Below are 19,950 nucleotides of genomic sequence, written 5' to 3' on the forward strand. Positions count from 1 at the left end.
ATTGACCATTCTTTGTTGTTACACAAGCTGGAACCATATGGTTTTAATATTGAAACGCTGAGGTGTTTCGAAAGTTACCTGACAAATCGAAGTCAAACTGTTTTTTTTAATGGAAGTCTCTCAAAGATGAAAACAGTCACTTGTGGAGTACCTCAGGGTAGTTGTTTGGGACCACTTTTATTTTCTATTTTTACAAATGACCTACCATTAGTGTTAGAAAAAGCTACAATTGTAATGTATGCAGATGACTCAACAATATATTATGCAGCATCAACTACAAGAGAGTTGACAAATGTTATGAATAAAGATCTAATACTGATATCAGAGTGGGTCATAAATAATAAGTTGGTACTTAATGCGGGTGTTACGTTCCCTATTGGGCTAGGGGAACCAAAGGGAAATAACACGACCAGAGCGGAATTGGTATTAATTATAAGCGTTTATTTAAAACAGCTGTAAACAAAATGGCAGGCAAGCAGCCTGAAACAAACAAAAGGGCCAAAAGGGCACCGGTTGACAAATAACCAAACAAAAGGAGGACTCTAAGAAAGGAGTCTAAAGACATACAGGGAAAATAAATACTAATATACTAAATAAAGAACGAAACAAAACCTTACTTCAAGAGTGGTACAACTAACCGAGGGAGTCTACACAAAACACAGCTAAACTAAAGGCAACAGTCACAAATCCTAACTATACTCCAAATACTAACTAAGCTACTCTAGACACTACTAATCACACAAGTTTTAACCCCAGAACAAAGAGCAAGTAGCGAGAGGCATCTGTCCACCTACAGAGCCTCCAGAATGATGATTGTCCCCAAGCTTTGTAATAATCTCCAGCAGGTGTGCGCCGGCTGTGCGCTGCGATTGGAGTGCGTCGGGCCCGGCGTGCTCCAATCGCAATCTTCAGGGGCGGACCAGGAGATGGGAGCCAATGCTGGGAGGGCAACCGCACAGCTCATTTACATAGAACACACACACAGCTGAAAACACTCAGACGACCAGGAAGGCAGCAGCCGTAACACTCCCCCCCTTAAGACACAAACCCACAGGTTTTGTGAACCTGAGCATACTAACGAAATTCCTAATAACACACATTCGTCACAACCTCAACCCGACACACTAACGTCGCAAACTCAACCTGACACACTAACATCTCAAACTCAACCTGGACAAGTATCGGCCAACACATTCTCTGAACCCTTTAATGACAGGTGTCTACTGTTGTAGTCCCGCGCAATCAGAGCCCATTGCAGGAGACGCTGGTTGTGCTTGGACACGCTGGGGCAGAATATGAATGGATCGTAACATGTACACATCACAATTGGCCAAAGGCTGGGTCCAACATCAATCTTAACATGTTGTAGAGCCAACACTAACACTAAGATCCGATAAACTACCTGACGCTCTCTGGTTACCGGGAGTGTCGAGAAGTCTAGAGGCTTGTCTGAGCCGGCGTTTTGCGCTGGTCTCATGACATCCTCACAAGGAGGAGGGGGAGCCACAATTTCTGGCTTCTCCTCAGACACTGCTTTATCTGAAGGCACAGGCACAATCACAGGATCAGACAATGGGACATCAGGGTCACGTTTACTTGCCTGTGTGCGTGCGTGTGTAGCCAGACCAATGCCTTTCGGCAGAGATATTTTCTGCCGCTGTTCCTTGCGCTTCAGCGCTGCACAGTTGGCGATGACATGTCCAGGTTTGTGACAGTAAAAACACTCCCTCTCTTCTCTGTTCACGTTACACACATTTGCTGGCTGAGTAAATGGTGCGGCTGACACACGGCGGGATCTCTCCGTAGAGACAGGGGAAAACACAGTTTTATGCATCAGCACATACTCATCAGCTAACACAGCGGCAGCAGAGAGAGAGTTTACCCTTTGTTTGTTCACGTACTCCGCAATGCGATCAGGCAAACACTTCTTAAACTCCTCCAACATGATAAATTCTCTCAGAGAAGAATAATCGGTAGCATTACATGAAGCAATCCACTTAGCAAAACACATTCCCTTTTTCCTAGCGAACTCTACGTGCGTTTGATCAGGACTCTTCCTATAGTGTCTAAACTTTTGCCGGTAAGCTTCAGGAACTAACTCATACACTCTGAGGATGGCAACCTTTACTGAGTCATACTGCAGGCTGTCCTCTAACGTGAGAGCCACAACTGCTTCCCGAGCTTTTCCATGTAATTTGCACGTTACCATCAGAGCCCAAACTTCAACCGGCCACCACAATGCTGTAGCAATGCTCTCGAATGCACTAAAATAGGCATCCACCTCAGTCTCACAGAATGTTGGCACTAGCAAAATGTTGTTACTCACGTCAAAGGCAGGTGCAGGAGGTGGAGATGGCAAGTTTCTTCCGGCAGAGTCGAAAGCACCGGATGCGCGCAGTTGGGAGTCTAGCTCCATCTGCCGCATCCGGACTTCCTTATCTGCTTCGATTTTTTTTATTTCCTTCTGGAACTGATACTGCCTGTCTTGCTCCTTGTCTTTTCCCTCCAACTGAAGTTGCCTTTCTTTAGCTTCCAACTGAAGTCGGGCGAGGCGAGCTTTAAGTTTCTTCCCTTCCCGGGGATCAGGACTACCAGGAGACGGTGGACTATAGCGAGACGGCGCAGACGGTGCTTTACACTGCTCGCTCCCCTCGCTGTCACTACCCTCTCCTTTAGCACGGCCATTTGGCACAGTGAGATCAGCTTGTGCAGGCAGCACCAGAAAACCCCTTTCCACCAACTCATCCACCACCAGAGCCTTTAACTCTTTTTTTAACATCTGTTTAGCCACTGGGAGACCGAAATGTTGCGCTATCTCATATAAGTCGTCTCTACGACACTGAACTAACTGCTCATGAGAAGGACAGACCAAAAACGACTCCAAATCAAAAGTTGCCATACTCAGCTAAAACTGCACACAACCTTACCAATTTGTTTTCAGCTGTACACAACCACTTATAACCCCAGGAAAGTAGTTAATATCCCGGACGAGCCCCCACGTGTTACGTTCCCTATTGGGCTAGGGGAACCAAAGGGAAATAACACGACCAGAGTGGAATTGGTATTCATTATAAGCGTTTATTTAAAACAGCTGTAAACAAAATGGCAGGCAAGCAGCCTGAAACAAACAAAAGGGCCAAAAGGGCACCGGTTGACAAATAACCAAACAAAAGGAGGACTCTAAGAAAGGAGTCTAAAGACATACAGGGAAAGTAAATACTAATATACTAAATAAAGAACGAAACAAAACCTCACTTCAAGAGTGGTACAACTAACCGAGGGAGTCTACACAAAACACAGCTAAACTAAAGGCAACAGTCACACATCCTAACTATACTCTAAACACTAACTAAGCTACTCTACACTCTAACTAACCTACTCTAGACACTACTAATCACACAAGTTTTAACCCCAGAACAAAGAGCAAGTAGCGAGAGGCATCTGTCCACCTACAGAGCCTCCAGAATGATGATTGTCCCCAAGCTTTGTAATAATCTCCAGCAGGTGTGCGCCGGCTGTGCGCTGCGATTGGAGTGCGTCGGGCCCGGCGTGCTCCAATCGCAATCTTCAGGGGCGGACCAGGAGATGGGAGCCAATGCCGGGAGGGCAACCGCACAGCTCATTTACATAGAACACACACAGCTGAAAACATTCAGACGACCAGGAAGGCAGCAGCCGTAACAGCGGGAAAAACAAAATCGTTATTAATAGGATCAAATCATCAGTTAAAAGGTGAACCAAAATTGCAACTACATTTAAACCATATTGAAATTGAACAGGTCAAGGAGACAAAATTGGTAGGTATAACCCTGGATCATAAATGATCTTGGTCTAAACAAATTGATAATGTTGTATGTAGAATGGGAAGGGGTGTGTCAGTTGTAAAAATAATTGTAAAATATTTGCCTATGGATGTCAGTAGACAAGTTTTGGATGCTTTGGTTCTGTCGCAGCTTGATTATTGTTTGGTTATATGGTCTAGTGCTGCTGAAAAAGATTTAAACAAACTACAAGTAGCACAAAATAAGGCAGCACGATGTGCACTGCAGTGCTCCTACAGAACCAGAGTCACTGAAATGCTGGAGACATTGAAATGGTTAACTGTCAGACAGAGGTCAACTTATATTTTATTACATTTTGTCAGAAATATTACAGTGACTCACTCACCAGATATTATAGCGCAATATGCACAACATCACTATCAAACACGACATACAATAGAAGGAAGGTTTGTATTACCCAAATCTAAATCAAATATTGGAAAGAAAACAGTCATGTACAGACATAGCCGTGGGAACATGTTTCAAATGGGGGGTGCTGTGGGGATGACACAATATAAAGGGGGGGGGGGGGGGGGTGGGGGGGAGGGCAACAACAGCGACTGGGTACTTCCTCCGAAGCCAAACTTTAATGATAAAATAGAGACTACAGACACAGGATGATTGGATACACAAACTGTAACTCCCTCCCAAGTACGGGCAAGCACAATGCCACAAAAATAATAAACGCATCGACGCATCCTCCAGAGGCTGAAAAGAGTTTTGCCTTTGAGGGCCTGTTTGTGAAGCCCGGCAACTTTGGCCCTGGTATCCCCTCTCACACTTCTGTCCTCCTTCAAACTCTCCAGTGTTGCCAGTAAGACAGAGTATGATGCGCAACAGCGTTGAATTGCTTTGGTGCGCACACACCATCGCGTTGGGCATAGCCAGAATGTTAACAATGACGTCTTCACAGCCAAATAGTGATTCAAACAATTGCTTGCGTTTCACAGCAACACTCTGCACAAAATTGAGTCCTTCTGCAATCAGGTTTACCTCACGTGCAACTTCCTGGAGTACAAGATCCAGGGCGTGATTGCAACAGTGTACATACAGTGAGTGTGGGCTCGCTTCTTTCAGCCGGGCCTGAACACCGGACAAACGGCCTGACATATTGGCGGCACCATCAAAGCAATACCCCTGTAGATGAGCAATAGGAATGTTCAGTCTCAGTAGAATGTCTTTCAAACAGGTAAAAAGTGTCTCTGCTGTAGTGTCTGGGCAGTTGTAAAATCCTAAAAAGTCACATTGTGTCTCCAGATCCTTGTCCACATACTGGAGGCAGCAGGAAAACTGTTCGTCAGTGCTGATATCGGTTGTACCATCAGCTGTTAGTCCGTAAAATTCACTGACAGACGCACGGGAAACTATTGTCCTTTGAACAGAATGCGCAAATTGGGAGATAATCTCATTTTGTATGGTGTTGCTGACCCAGTTGTCCCGCCTCATAACGCATTCTCTTTCCTTGTGTAAATTATATGTCCTTTCCAACATCAACTCGTAGAGAATGCCGTCGCGCATTGTGTCTCCTCTAAATGGCAATCCCTTTCTTCCAAGAAAGGAAATCGAACGGAACAAAATCTCCAGGACATTTCTTGCCGTCTGTTGTCTTTTAACTACACCATCTGAAAGGAGTGCAGTTATTGGAGTTTGCTGTAATCCAGAAAGTTTCCTGATTGCCTCTGTGTGTATAGGTGATTTCTCGTGCAAACTGAATTTAGCAGTTGCTTTTTGCCAGTTGGAAAATCCCCTCCCCACAAAAAACGTATCACCATGGTCTGACTCTGAAGATATTAGTTTTTTCTGCACAGCCTGGAGGCATGCAAAACAAAAAACGCTATCAGTCTCTATACTGTAGGCAAGCCATCTCCACTTATCAAACCAGCCGGGTTGAAAAGAACGGGAAAAGTTTTCCTTTCCGAAATGCCTACCAGGGAAAACGTGGTTACGAGGCTGGCACAACGGATGCGTTAAAGTTGCAGCAGCCTCACTTGGTTTGGAGCCGTTGGCATTAGCTCCCCCCTCTCCTCTTCGCACTTGGCTGCTAGCGCTATTGCTAGCGCTAGCTTCATTCTCTCTTTGGCAGCTGTCAACGACTTCAACAGTGTTAAGGACGTTCTCTCTTGGCAAAGAGTTTCCCGAGGTACTTGGGCTTGAGCTATTGCTTGGCATGCTGTCCGAGGTTGTGTTGCAATCAATTTTACATCTTTTTGAAGGATTCGAAAAGAAATCTAATATTCGCTTTTGTGCCGCCATTATAGTATGTCCGTCCTGTTACTGTACTTGTACTGTACTTAACTTGTCTGTATGTGCTTGACGTCATTTCCGACCAGACTCAAAATGTGTAAAATAAGATCTTCATTTTTTAAACCACATCCTATCATTTAAATATTGTCAGTATATGAACATAACCAAAACAATTGAATGAAACTGTTTTTGTATTATTAATATATTTTTATTATTTTTTATTTAATCTTGTGGAAGTGCAAATTCCCTGTCCTCCACCGGGGGGTGCTGCAGCACCCTCAGCACCCCTACTTCCCACGGCCCTGTGTACAGAGCCATGATCAGCTGGAACTCTTTACCGGTTCACATCATTCAGGAACAAGGAAGTCCATTTCAAAAGTTTGCTAAAAAATTATTTAAGTATTATAAAGTACATTTGAACTGTGCCTGTGGCTATGTATGCATATAATTTTTTTTTTTTTTTTTTTATAATTTTGTTGTATGTATGTTTATGTATGTTTTGAGTGTGTGAGGACCCCAGGAAGAATAGCCAATGCTCATGCTAGTGCTAATGGGGATCCTAATAAAGACAAAAAAAAGACAGAAGGGTGGGGACTAGTGCAGTCAGTGGAAGGGTGGGCTCTAGTGCAGTCAGTGGAGGGGTGGGCTCGAGTGCAATCAGTGGAAGGGTGGGCTCTTCGGGGGCTGGAGCAAGGATGGAGTCAGGTGTGCTGGTGATAATCAGATAATCTGCTCTGTAAAACAGCTCATCATCAGTACTGATGTCATTGTAATTGTCCAGAATTGTCCACTCCTTCTCTTCTAGTTCTTCAGCAGGGGGCTGCATTTTGGCTGAATTTGGCTGAATTTTGCAAGGAACATCCACACAAGAAACTGAAATAAATAAATAAAGTAATAATTGGAGACATGCATGGAAAATGTATATTGTAATAGGCCTTTGTAAACATACACCCATCTGTGACTGTCACCCATCAATTTTTTTTCTAAATACATATAGTATACATACATATAGTATATTGATTAATGCAGTGTGGGCTAATTGATAGAAATTCACTTTAATTAACCTGCACCCCGTTCTTAATCTTACTGTTTTGTGACTTTCAATTTATATCAGAGTTCCCGTTAGCCGGTAATTACCGGACTATGACCGGTAAAATATGCTGAAGACCGGCAAATCTAAATCTCTCCGGTCAAAATGTCTGGTCAAAATAATTTCCCCTTAGCGCAATACCGCATCAGTTGCGCCACTTAGCCTATGTGACAGACAAGAGAGTATGTGACAGACAAGAAGAGTGTGTGACAGACAAGAATAGTCAATTCTAATGTCTAACGGCCCGTCCACACTATAGCTTCAAAAAAAGCTTGGAGCTGGGCGTGTCTGAAGCCTGGGGGATTTTATTCGAGCACCGCGACCAACAACCAATCACATGAATGTCCCGCCCCCGGCATACAAAGCAAAAAACCCCGGGGATTGTATGCGAGCAATATATATATATATATAAACTCCCCAAACAGGCAAAAACCTACCAGTTTCACCCACTGTCTCTGCCACCTCCCTCCATGGCTGGTTCCTCCGGTTTGTATCCAAGTAAATAGTTCTGGTTGTAAAGAACTGGGTGATTTGCTACCGTAATTTCTCGTTTGGAATATGAGGAAATGAACTGCGGTCTGGTTCTCCCAGCTTGCACGCGGTTTGATTGGCTAGCGCTTGAACTGTCAGATTTGCATAAACGGGATTTGATTGGCTGACGTTGGCTACTCCGGCGTCTCCGGCGTCAGAAGTTGAACATTGTTCAACTTTTGCAGCCTGAAACGCCAGGAAAGCTCCGCTCTGCTACCCACAATTCAGTTCGGCGAAAAGCGAGGCAACGTGACGTCACCCCATTCAAAGTGAATGAGCAGACGCGTTGGAAACCGTTTTTGAAGCTGTCGAAGCTGTAGTGTGGACGGGCCGTAACACTTAATGTGGAGAAAGAGATGTCCTGTATGGGTTGATTGTGCGGTGATCTGTTGGTAATGCCTCGGGGTTCGGGTGGGGATGTAAACAAATGCATAATGCTGCGCTATACTCTGTGGCCTCACCCAGTTGCATAGCAACGCTTATTGTTTAGGTGTCTTTTAATAAGCAGGTATTCATATAATTAGCTAGATCTGATCGATATGGACATAAATGCGAGTGAAGTCTAATCTGACGGGAGAGAGAGACAGCTGCTGCTGACGAGTCGACACGCAGCTCTTCATGATCACCTGCAGCGGTGAGCGAAGCAACACACACACTTCAGGTTAGAATATCACACGTAGCTATTTTAATTACCTCTCAAACTAGGCTACCTAAACTAGTTATAGATATGTTTAGTTTTACTCTCGGGTCACTCATTACTGGATCCGCAAGCTGCATGATACTAGCGGGCTGTCAGCAAAGGGATACTGTTACGCCTAAGCTAGCTAATGGCGTTGGTAACGCTAGGCCCTCTATCTAGCTATCTATCTGTCTATTTATCTATCGATCAATCTATCTTTCTTGTATTCTAATCTTTTTCTTACCTTGATCTTGGTGTCTGCGTTTCAAAGCCATCTCCTCCAACATTTTACCTCGAGAGCAATGAGCCATTCTTAAAAGATAAGTTAAAAATAACCACTGCAACAATATTTGCTTTACATTGTATTCAAAATACTGTTTGTGTCAAATGCTTTGATGACAGAAGGCATAACACCGTAACTCCAGCGCGGTAAAACAGTAACTTCAATTTGAAGCACATCAAAACAAAGGCAGAGTACCGTAACTCAATTTGAGCATTCTGGAGTGCAGCGAAACAAAGACAAAGAACCGTAACTGATGTTACGGGATTCTGCCTTGGCTTCTCTCTGCTTTTTGGAAGTTACGGCAAAGAGCACACACTGTTTTCTCCCAAAAAACAACAAAATTAACTCAAGATATTTGTCCACATGATAAAGCAGTTCTTTAATGTTCCAAAAATGACAATAACTCATTTTCGACCAAAATCGAAGTTAAGGTCTTTTGCCTTTTGTAGGGCAGTATGGCTGTCTCCTCTCTGCTCTGACTGCAGCCGAGCTGCTGCGGGAGGCAACTAGCGCCTGTGAGTACTATGGGAGGGCAGAGGGGCTCTCGGCAGCACCCGCGGCTCGTTAACTGCTGAACAATGTGAGTCTCCAAACACCAGAAAAGTCCCTAATAACAGCATTACAAGTCGTTAGATTAGTCGTTAGTCGCTTTTGACAAAAATAAGTAGCCGGAGGGTTTGGAAAGCTGCCGAATTTAACGTCGCCAAGTTGGCAACAGTGCTCTGAATTCTTCTTTGCTGCTTTTGGTGTATTTTGCGGCGGAAGTATAGCGCCACTTACAGGCCCGGCATATGTACTACAGCGTCTCCAGCGGGTCGAGAGGTCTCGTGTGGAAGGACACGTTTCTGGTGCCTATTGCGTGTAGGCGGAATACTTTTTTGATAACGATTTTGGTTCGTTTGCGTTACCGTTCTCGTGTGGCTCCAGCTTTAGTGTTTCTACTGTGACATGTCTCCGTACTTTAATGTCTTAAATTGTAATGCCTCCATAAACAATTTAAGCATTTGAGACTGCCACGCGCCACCCAAGGGCCGATGAAGGCATGGGCAACGTCCGAAACCGTAGAGTCGAGGCGAGAAGGGGTCCAGAAGCGCGCCACCCACGGGCCGATGAAGGCATGGGCAACGTCTGAAGCCGCCGTCGAGGTGGTGAAAAGGCGAGAGGTTCCACACGAGGCCGACCAGACATGGTCGAACCTCTTCTCAGGCACCAGAAAAAGCTCAAAAAGGGTCGTACTGTCCACGGATGAATGTCGATAGCCGTTAGCCGTTAGCTGTTGCCGTTAGCTGTTGCTGTTAGCCGCTAGCTGGCAGCCATCGGTAGCTGCTAGCCGTCGTTAGCTAACATGGTTAGCTAACGTGGTTAGCTAAGGGGTTAGCTGCTAGTTCTCGTTAACTAGCGCAGCCTGGACGTGCAGCCGCACGTCCCGAAAGAAACAGCCCAATGTGGTAGAAGTCGGGTTCTTCCCCACCCAGCAGGTCGTGCATCGTCTCAGTGCAGCCGGAAGGCTTGCTGTCCGCCAGTGCCGAGACGACGTGGGAATGGCGAGCGACGTCCTCAGCCATTCCGTGGGGGGCGCACCGAGCCTCAGTCCGTGTGCCGGTGGCAGCCACGGACGTCTCCAAAAATCCCCGGCATTTCGAGAAAAAAACCTGAGTTTTTCTGCCGTGTTCGGGTCTGTCCCGGAAACTTCACGAGACGTTGTCAGGGTTACCAATGTAGTGCCGAGAGATAGGGAGTCGGAGGCGGTGCAATGAAGGTGCAAAAGGGTACTTTACTTCAGAGCAGAAAAGGACATGTTGCCGGTCGCAGGACGACAAGCAAGGAGGGCACACAATATATACAGTAAGCAACACGTCCGTGCGGAAACACTGCCCTTAACTGTAGTTCCTTGAGTGAATTATGTCATGTTATACAGTGGTCACCACAATGTATATAATATATATTACAGAACAACGGTATAATCAACAGTAATACAAAAAGATGAAGATGTAACAAACTAATAATTATTATTCTTAAAATCAATGTGGTGCACGTCTTTAAAAACGGTGGCGGTCTTCAGGTGCTCCTCCGGCACATTGTGCAGGGAGGAAACAAAATCCACCAATCCCCTGAAAATGCCAGGGTTCATTATTTTGGATAAAATATGCCTGTTTTTATCCACCTCCTCCTTGTGTTTCCTCACCGCAACCCTGTGGCCGTCGTCCAGCTGCGTAGCAGTTGCTTACTTGGGGCGATAAAATAATCGCCCCTCTGTTTTGAGGACGCTGATTGGCTACATTTTATGACACACGTTTATATCTTGAATCAACTTTGGCTAACCTGCTACAGAGACCCGCCTCCGTGGGGCGATTTCTACATCGGCCCAGAACTGAACTTCAGTCATACAGTGTAGAAAAAAGCATATATATTGCGCACATTATTTTTAAATCATATTTTACACATATTTCTGGGTGCATTCCATATTTTAAATACAAATGTGGACGATTTATATAACTAATTAGTATTATTATCATCATTATTATTATTAATAATGTTTTTGTGTGTGATTTAGGGAGGGTGGCGCCCTATCGCCCTCTATTGGCCAGCCCAGTCTGCTCTGATTGGTTTGCTGGCCAACTCTGTTGTAATTGGTCAACAGCTCATAATGTGTTAGAGCGTTAGCCTATAGAAATGCAAGTCTTACATAGTGATATCAAGATATTAAACAAAGGAGTCCAATTGAAGCTTTTCAGGCAGGAGGGGGGTATTGGGAAAGAAAACTCCCTCTGGAGGGATATTTGGGATTTTAGCCTTTGCAGAACATTTACGTGCATACAAATCAATAGAATACACTACAGGAACAAATTAAAACTTAATGTTGCCCCTATAAGCACCTTCAAGTGGGACAATTGCAGTTAAAACATATCTAATGGGTTTGTCGATAATCAAGTAAATCATAAATAAAAGCCATACTGTATTAATCCCACAAGGGAAAATAAATTACATTTTCACTTTTATCATATTTTAGTATATAAAATATATCAAATGCACATATGCACAAAAAGGACCCATACACAATAGGCATGTATTAATCGAGAGGAGTCACAGCGAATGAGCTACAAGCTACTAGTCTACACTCTGTGTTTTTTTAGATCTGTTCATAGACTTGAACCAGTGACATCCGGTTCCCAAGCTACTGCCTTCACCTGACTTAAGCCAAAGAGAAATCTTCAGCAGCCACTTTGCAAATCATTCATTCTATATGCAAAGAGAAACAAACAGAAAATGTAATTAAAGATATTTTACATGTTTGCAAAATGAAAAGACTAAAAACGATTTGATTAATTTAGACTGGCCCAATGTATTGATGCACCTTTGGTGTTGAAGTCCGTTTCCATCCCTAACAGAGTACAGTTAGAATTGGCTTAACATTTTAACAGAAGATGCACAAATGATGCAATGATACATTTTCCACCATAGACAAGAACAAATGTAACCGTGCTTACAAAAGGTGGTTTTATATACTTCAAAAACAAGAGTGACAAGGAAAGCAATTGATCATCACAACCAGTGAAGGGGTTTTCAAATCGAAGGCGAGGTATTTCAGTCATGTTCGTTGTGAAGCCAGTATATTCCTACCTTCTTATCCCCATTTTGAGACAAATCACAGCTTACTATTTCTACTTTAATGCAGAACGCAAGGTAAACTCAGCAGCAGCTCATAAATCTCCTTGTGTCTGAATTGCTTCCTACTGGAAAAACTTGCTTTCTAAAATGAAATGCTTTTTCTAGCCCCAAGCACGACTTTATAAACGTGTAAAGAAATACTGTAAACAGCACTGAATTTGAAATGGGTTTGCTGAATATTTAATATATTACAAACATCAGCGTTCATAAGTAATGAGCTGATGAAGTTTCGAACAATTCTTTTGAAGAGCTACCGTTTCTTCTTTTCCTTAGCCGAGTCTAACCCTAAATGATGTATCTGGTTTATCCAGTGATGGTGAGAGGAATCAGAAAGACTTTTGTTCAAATGTTGACGAATAGTATTCTCTTATGCACCTTTGAAAGGCCTTAAGGCAACTTGCAAAGAAATGTTGAGACTTATGTGATCATTTTACATAACTTTATATTAAACAGTGCATATAGGGAAGAACGATGAAACTGCAGCTAATTGAAAAAACATACTCAAATATAACCTACTTTTTCATAGCCATTTTTTGGATGTCCAAGGTTCAAGGTTCTTTATTGTCAAACTAACATAGCTACAGAGTAATTATGTCGTTGAAAATCTTAGGTCACAGGCTTCTCCAACAATGCAACACAATAATACAGATAAGCAGACAATATTAAAACAATATTAAAAATATACTAACAGTAATACAAAAAGAAGAATAGTTGAAAAAAAAAGTGGAATAGTGCAATACGACTCTATATAGAAGTTATTGGAATGATATATTAGATAATAGATAAATAATTACTAAGTAGCAGATAATGTTATGAAATTGTTTCAGCAGTTCAGTTGTTTCACAGTCTTATTGCCTGCGGGATGAAACTGTCTCTGAATCTGGTTGTTTTTGTCCGGATGCTGCGGTAGTGCCTGCCAGACGGCAGCAGACAGAACAGTATGTGGCTGGGGTGATGGGTTTTTTTTATAATCCTGAGGGATTTCTTCCTACATTTGGTATAGAGTTTGGCTGTGGACGTAATCATCGTATCACCCCTTGGTTTGTGCACAAACATTTTTAAGCGAAAGGATAAGAGGGTGGAGCTAAGTACAACCAAACGCTGTGCGTTTCTTAGGCACATATTATTAATGTTCTAACACAACAACTAGGGGAGCATTGTGGTAGCAACCTGTCAAACATAAAGAAAACCTGTACAAAAATAAAATGTTCTCTTAATTGGGACCATTTTTTGAAAACGAACAACATACTGTTTTAAAGAAGACTGGAAATGTTCTTTTAAGAACAAGAACTCATTAGTAATAACGTTTACAAGGGTAATGAATCCAGTTAGAAGTAGTCATTTTCTCATAGACTTCTATACAGCAGACTTCTGTGCATAACCATCGCCCCTGCTGAACATTATTAAGAATGCACGTTTAAGGCACTTTTTCCATGACCTTTACTTTCTGACACTTTCAGAAGTACCTACTTAGAAGTGTGTGTGTGTGTGTGTGTGTGTGTGTGTGTGTGTGTGTGTGTGTGTGTGTGTGTGTGTGTGTGTGTGTGTGTGTGTGTGTGTGTGTGTGTGTGTGTGTGTGTGTGTGTGTGTGTGTGTGTGTGTGTGTGTGTGTGGCAACCCTCACTGCTCCATTTCTCTTCCTGCTGAACATCTGTTTCACCAGCACAAAAGTTGGAGTCACCAAAAGAGAAAGGAAAAAAAAACGGTTTGGCGAAAAGATAAAGAAAAGGCTTGTCTATGATTGATGCCCTAAACACTTGTGAAACGTCTCCAAGGATCGACAGAGCCATTCAAGCCAATTATTCCCGTTTGATGATAACTGAACGATAAAACGATCAAGGCTGTCAGTTACCGAGATTATTTTCATTCATTGCCAGTGATAAATGTTCTAATAATTCACAGTGTCGAGGTAATGCAACATCAAAGAAGGGTCTGTGTTGCACAGCTGCCAAATAGATGCACAAGATGTTCACTGAGACGCGGTTACACAACGTGGATTTACAAGGTTTATCTTAAGAATGGGGATGTAATTACTTTTGATGATAGATGTACATTTTGTTAAATGTGAGGCTGCAGTGTTGTTAGGAAGAGTTGTTGCTAAGCAGGTTGGCAGGCAGAGTTAAAGGCTTTGTGTGACTTAAATCAAAGAGCTATGGCTCAAAAAAGAATGCACCTGCGGCCATTTTTCTATTTTGTTTGCCGTCACTGCCTGCGGTATCTGATTGTTCTATATGGGCTACATCCAGCTCTTTATTGAAGCTATTTCATATTTACGATCCATATGTTTTATGACGGCACCATTCAATCAAATGGTCCTGATATCTTTTGCATACTCTTTTAATGTATATTTAAATATAGGGCCCATGTTTATTGGTATCTTTGTGAACTTTGGGATGTCAAATGTTTAAAGGTGTTTTGACTGAACAACATGAGTTAATACAAAACAAATTCAGAATTAAAACCTAATATAACAAACAATACTACTGCTTGAATTTCATATCACCAATCTAAATTAATAACAATGGTTGTTATGTTGAAACCGATTGCCTTCAAAACCCTCTCTTTTGACATAAAAGAGCTCCGCCGGGGTTATACTATGAACTAAAATACTTAAAAGTGGATAGATAAAATAGAACATAGGAGACATAACAACCTTTTGAGGATGTGAATGTAAAACTTGGTGAGGGCCCTGGGGTCTCCTGATGATTCAACGCTAAGTGAGGAATACCAAGTGCTGGCCATGTTGTTGTCGCTCCTGTCAATCTTCTGTCCACGAATGTATAATGAGTCTTCAACAACCCTCTGAAAGGAACTCTCAAAGAGATCGCCTGTTTTTAAATTATGTATTTACCACACTAAACTCTCCTTTATGAATTCACGTTGAATAATTAATCACATTGAAGATCATTTGTCTTCATCTGGGAGGCTCTCAGAGGGTTGTGAATGTAAACATTAAACCACATAAAGTGGCTGTGGCAAACCAGTCAGAGACAAAGGGAATAGCAAATCTCTAAATGGCTTCTGTTTACACTTCCACAGCACCGCCTCTACTTATGGCTTAATGTTTAAAGAAGAGATGTTTTTAATCCTCCCGACAAATAAAGCACACTTCAATGCATTGGCTCTGAACATTGTCAAATCTTTATGTTAGGATTTGAGGTTTCATTTTATCCGATACGAATGCAATTCCAATGATTCTGGGCTTAATTTTGTCAAATTTCATAGATACATTTGCATTTATTATAAAAACTTGGTTGTTATATACAAACAAAACACATTTGGACCTTCTACTTTCAAGTTAAAGTTTGACATTTTATCAAGTACACGTACTTGCCTCCTTGCGAAAATGTTTTTCCAACACATAAGCTATCTGACAGCCTAAAAATAAAATGGCCAAATTTGGGGACTAATATTAGGCATATTTGGAGGGACAACCCAAATAATCCTGGCACGAATAGTAGTAAGAAGTCAGGAGAATGCAGTTTTCCTAAATGCAAATCACAGTTTGACCAGGTATTTTCCCTTCAAGCCTTTTGGCCAATGAGCACTGCCAACACTTGACATGATGTTGGCTTGCCCCATTTCTAACAACAGTTGGCTTCCCCATTGGTAAGCACCTAGTTCTTTCAGTTGGCTTCAAAAGATTGTCCTTTCAGTTTCTTGCAACATCCTGTACATAAGTAGACAGAGAGTCTCTGTTGCAGAGAATCAGGCAATGCCCAAGTATAGTCAAAGCCAAAAATGGCATCTTCCAACAGCAGCCTGGTTCTGGCACAGAAAGTTGCCAGAATTATAGAAGTTGTCAAAGTACACTGGAGATATCCTACAAGTCCAGAATGGCTTAGAGGTGGTTTGAGGTTAAATAACTGCAGCTGTTTCGTGTCTCGATTCAGCCTGATTCAGGTCTGAACTCTGAAGATCTCGCCAAAACTTGCCACCCTGTTCATGTTTGCTCTCCCCGTGCCAGAACACTCACTTAGATGCAAGTTTCAGGTCCCTTTCTGCAGTGTTGAAATAATCTATATTATATGATCATGTGTTGTAAGTCATGCTAGTGAGTTTCATCATTTAGTTTATCTAAAGAGACCTTTGTACCATGAATGTGCACATGTCTGTCTGCAGCGTGTTATTGATCCTAGGGGTCTTGTAACATGTGATTGTAAAATGTCCAAAGGTATAGTGCTGTGTAAACTAAAAAGAAGTGTATACAACCTGTATTCTTTAGACAGACACATATTACTAATAATATGAATAATAATAATAATAGAATAGAATAATGGAATACTTGTCGCAAGTATTCTGCTCTTATACTGTTGTACAACAATATAATAATTCCTTCAATCAGCGCTGTGTCTGTGTTTCTATTTTTGTTATATATTTGGTCATGTCTTGAGTGTCTAAGGTTCGGATGACAGCAGCATTGACACTTTTTTTTTTATGCTACATTAATCTGCAAGATTAGGTCAGATATAACCCTATTGATTAATGCACATGTTCGAACCGCCATTACCTAAATGCCTTATTTTTATCGCAAATAACTGTAACACCCCTTGCATTTGGGAGAATTTGAACAACTCAGGCTTGTGGATGCAATTATAAATAAAAAAGAAACATTGATTTAACATCTACATTTTCTAAGAACATTTTTACTGCAGATATTTTGTCATTGACGGAAAAAAAACACCAACCACTTTGATAATAGTCCTTAAAGTAATATTTTTGTTTAAAATGGGACAAAAAAGCCTGTTTTCAGACCTTAATTATGGATTCTTACTTTATACTCTGTGTTTATCGTATTAAAACTGAATATGTTTAGGGTTTTTCCATTTACAAAACCAGCCATTTAAAGATATCACAAAGAGACTTGAGAAACTTGGACTGTCTTTTATTCACAATTTTATTGACCAAACAATGGATCGAGAAAAGAATTGGCGGATTTATCAAAAATGTAAAAAAGATCTTTAGTAGTTTGGTTATTTTCCTTTGCCGCCTGGCATTTGAGAGGACTCAAATTAGATTCCACGGTATATATGTAGAATTAATTCAAGATCCCTGCTCAGGCCTGAGATGCAGTAAGTTTTAGGGCCACACACACACACACACACACACACACACACACACACACACACACACACACACACACACACACACACACACACACACACACACACACACACACACACACACACACACACAACACACACACACACAACACACACACACACACACACACACATTATAACACATTGGGACCGGGCAGCAGGAGCCTCTTTTCCCAATTAATTCCCATTTTCATCCTGGATCTGATTGCAGGAAAAGAGGATGCGGGAAAGGCCACCCTTCTCAAAACGCTCTAATGAGCTTAATCGACCACACTCTACAATCTAATTTAAGCCCGTCCTCGCCCATGAATTAAACTATTACAAAAACAGCTTGAACTCAACTGAAGGCTGCAAATCACTGTAATCCTGCATGTAAGAGAGAGCCCAGGCCCCTGTGTCATGGGAGTCTGTGCTGATACCAATACATGTGTGTACATGTACCGTATGTATGTAATAGTTGAGTGTGCTATTGTGATAGCTTGTGAGGTATTTGAACTCTTGTCACATCTTCATTTCCCTGTTTCTTCCTACAGGGATACAGTATTTATTTTCTGCTTGTGGCTCCCCTTTGCTCATCATCTCCCCCCCTCATCTGCCATCGCCTTTGATGCCCCAAGCAAGCTTTGTGTCAACAAGCCAGTTAGCTGATCGTTCAATTTTATGCTCTCCTCCTCGACCCCCTGCACCCCTCTCCTACTCATCTCCTCGTTCCTTTCCTCCTCTTTCAGTGTTTCCATTCTTCCTTGCAGCTGCAGAGCAAAAATACACACATAAAAAGGGATAACTGCTAGTCTGATAACGATAATGAAAAATATTGAAGAAATTCCCTTTTTGTTACAGTTGGCAAATTGTCAGTGAATCATTGCACTCATGTCACATGGTTGGTTCCATGTTGTGGGTGGAATGAGTGGTTCGTCTGAAAGTGAGTAATTAGATAAAAAGAAGTACAGTTGACATTTACACATGAATATGTATTTATAAAAATAGAAGCACTAAATGTACTGTAAAGGAGACAGAAAAAGAAAGTGCAGAAATTCAAACTTTATCAACTTTTATTGTTAAAATTACAATATTTCTGGAGAGAATAATCTGCAGGTGATCTGTAAGAAGAATAATTACTATGAGCTACACATTTGCCAGATAAAACTTTTAAAGGTCTAATCATTCACTTAACATTCTTTAAATAATTGCTCTGTAAACTGACATAATGTACACACATCGATAGACAGGCATTCATATTTTGGACAGAACTAACCTGACCAACATAATTTGCATCAAAAATCATCAAATACAATTAAAATAAATATCTTTGTTTTTTTGTGTGAATTGAATATCTTTGGAGTGTTGGCTAGTTACAACCCTATGGTCAAGTTGGAATGTTACACATACTGCAGGAGTCAGAGCATTTTATTATTTACATTGATGCTTATTAGAAGAAACACATTTAATCTGCTTCGAAATGTATTATTAAAAGAGACCTATCATTCTATATTTGAATAATATGTTGTAGGGCCATACCTATTTAAGGTATATTTATACATTTCTTTTCAAAATACCAAACAGATCATGCCTTTTAGCCATGCCTCATTTTGCTCTATTTTCCTCTCCTCCACCCGTCTTTGCATGCGCTGCAGCTGACCACATCCCCCTGCAAAGCAGGGCGCCGAGTTACGAGCATCATGTTACCATGCTGTTACCATGCCACGGCAACCTCATCATTCTCCTGATGGTGGAGAGTTGGCCATATAGGCGGAGCTCCTCGTCACTGACATCACACTATTTTCAATCTGTATCAGTCTGAATCAGATCCGTTAAAGCCCCGTTTTTAGAGATTTGGGTAAGGAGAAAAGAGAGAGGGTTGTGTTTTCTGACACTTGGTGAGTTCCCTGACACACGGGGGACACATATTCATGCAGGGCCGCCCCTCCCTACAGGCCAATCTCGCAGGCTGCATGGGGCCCCGCCTTGCGCAGGGGGCCCCGCCCAGAGGGCCTCAGCTGCTGTACGCAGTTCTCTGCTCAGTTCTCCGCGCACCCTCCGCTGACACGTGAGAGTGAGAGGTGACAAGGGGAGCACGTCTGTAACCCGACACCGTTGCAATGAATCCACATCTGACCAATCACGGCTTGATGCGGCCACTAGTGCAGGTGAAGAGATGTCGGTAAAAAGACAGTTTCAGTCCGGCGCAAGCAGGGGCTGCGCCAGGGGGGGCCAACAATTGGCCTAGCAACGGCTTAGCAACCCCATTGTTTTGTTATGAAAATGTATCTATATATATTTATACACATTCTCGCGAGATATATCAGTGATCGTTAATGTTGTTATAATTCTCAGTATGTGAACACAGATCGAAAATGGAAAGATTTCTCAAAAGTCAGCGTAAACGGCCACGATCTCCAACGGAGCCGGTCCAGCGGGACAAGTTGTGTTGTGTGTGTGTGTGTGTGTGTGTGTGTGTGTGTGTGTGTGTGTGTGTGGTGTGTGTGTGTGTGTGTGTGGTGTGTGTGTGTGTGTGTGTGTGTGTGTGTGTG

General features: G+C 42.2%; 1 protein-coding gene and 1 long non-coding RNA gene across 2 annotated transcripts in view; both read right to left on the minus strand.

The window, feature by feature from the left end:
• The window catches only part of LOC307036942, a 167,688-nt gene that overhangs the window by 45,622 nt on the left and 102,116 nt on the right, over positions 1-19,950 (minus strand). The gene's annotated exons all lie outside the window — the stretch shown is intronic.
• LOC307036896 (uncharacterized protein) lies at positions 421-3,645 on the minus strand. The gene is made up of 2 exons (XM_079677523.1): positions 1,403-3,645; positions 421-939 (listed from the first exon to the last, which is right to left on the minus strand). Exons 1-2 carry the CDS (start codon positions 2,897-2,899, stop codon positions 736-738), a joined length of 1,701 nt encoding a protein of 566 aa, XP_079533649.1. The 5' UTR covers positions 2,900-3,645; the 3' UTR covers positions 421-735.

This window comes from Notothenia rossii, assembly GCF_949606895.1.
Source record: "Notothenia rossii genome assembly, chromosome: 4".
NCBI classification, from domain to species: Eukaryota; Metazoa; Chordata; class Actinopteri; order Perciformes; family Nototheniidae; genus Notothenia; species Notothenia rossii.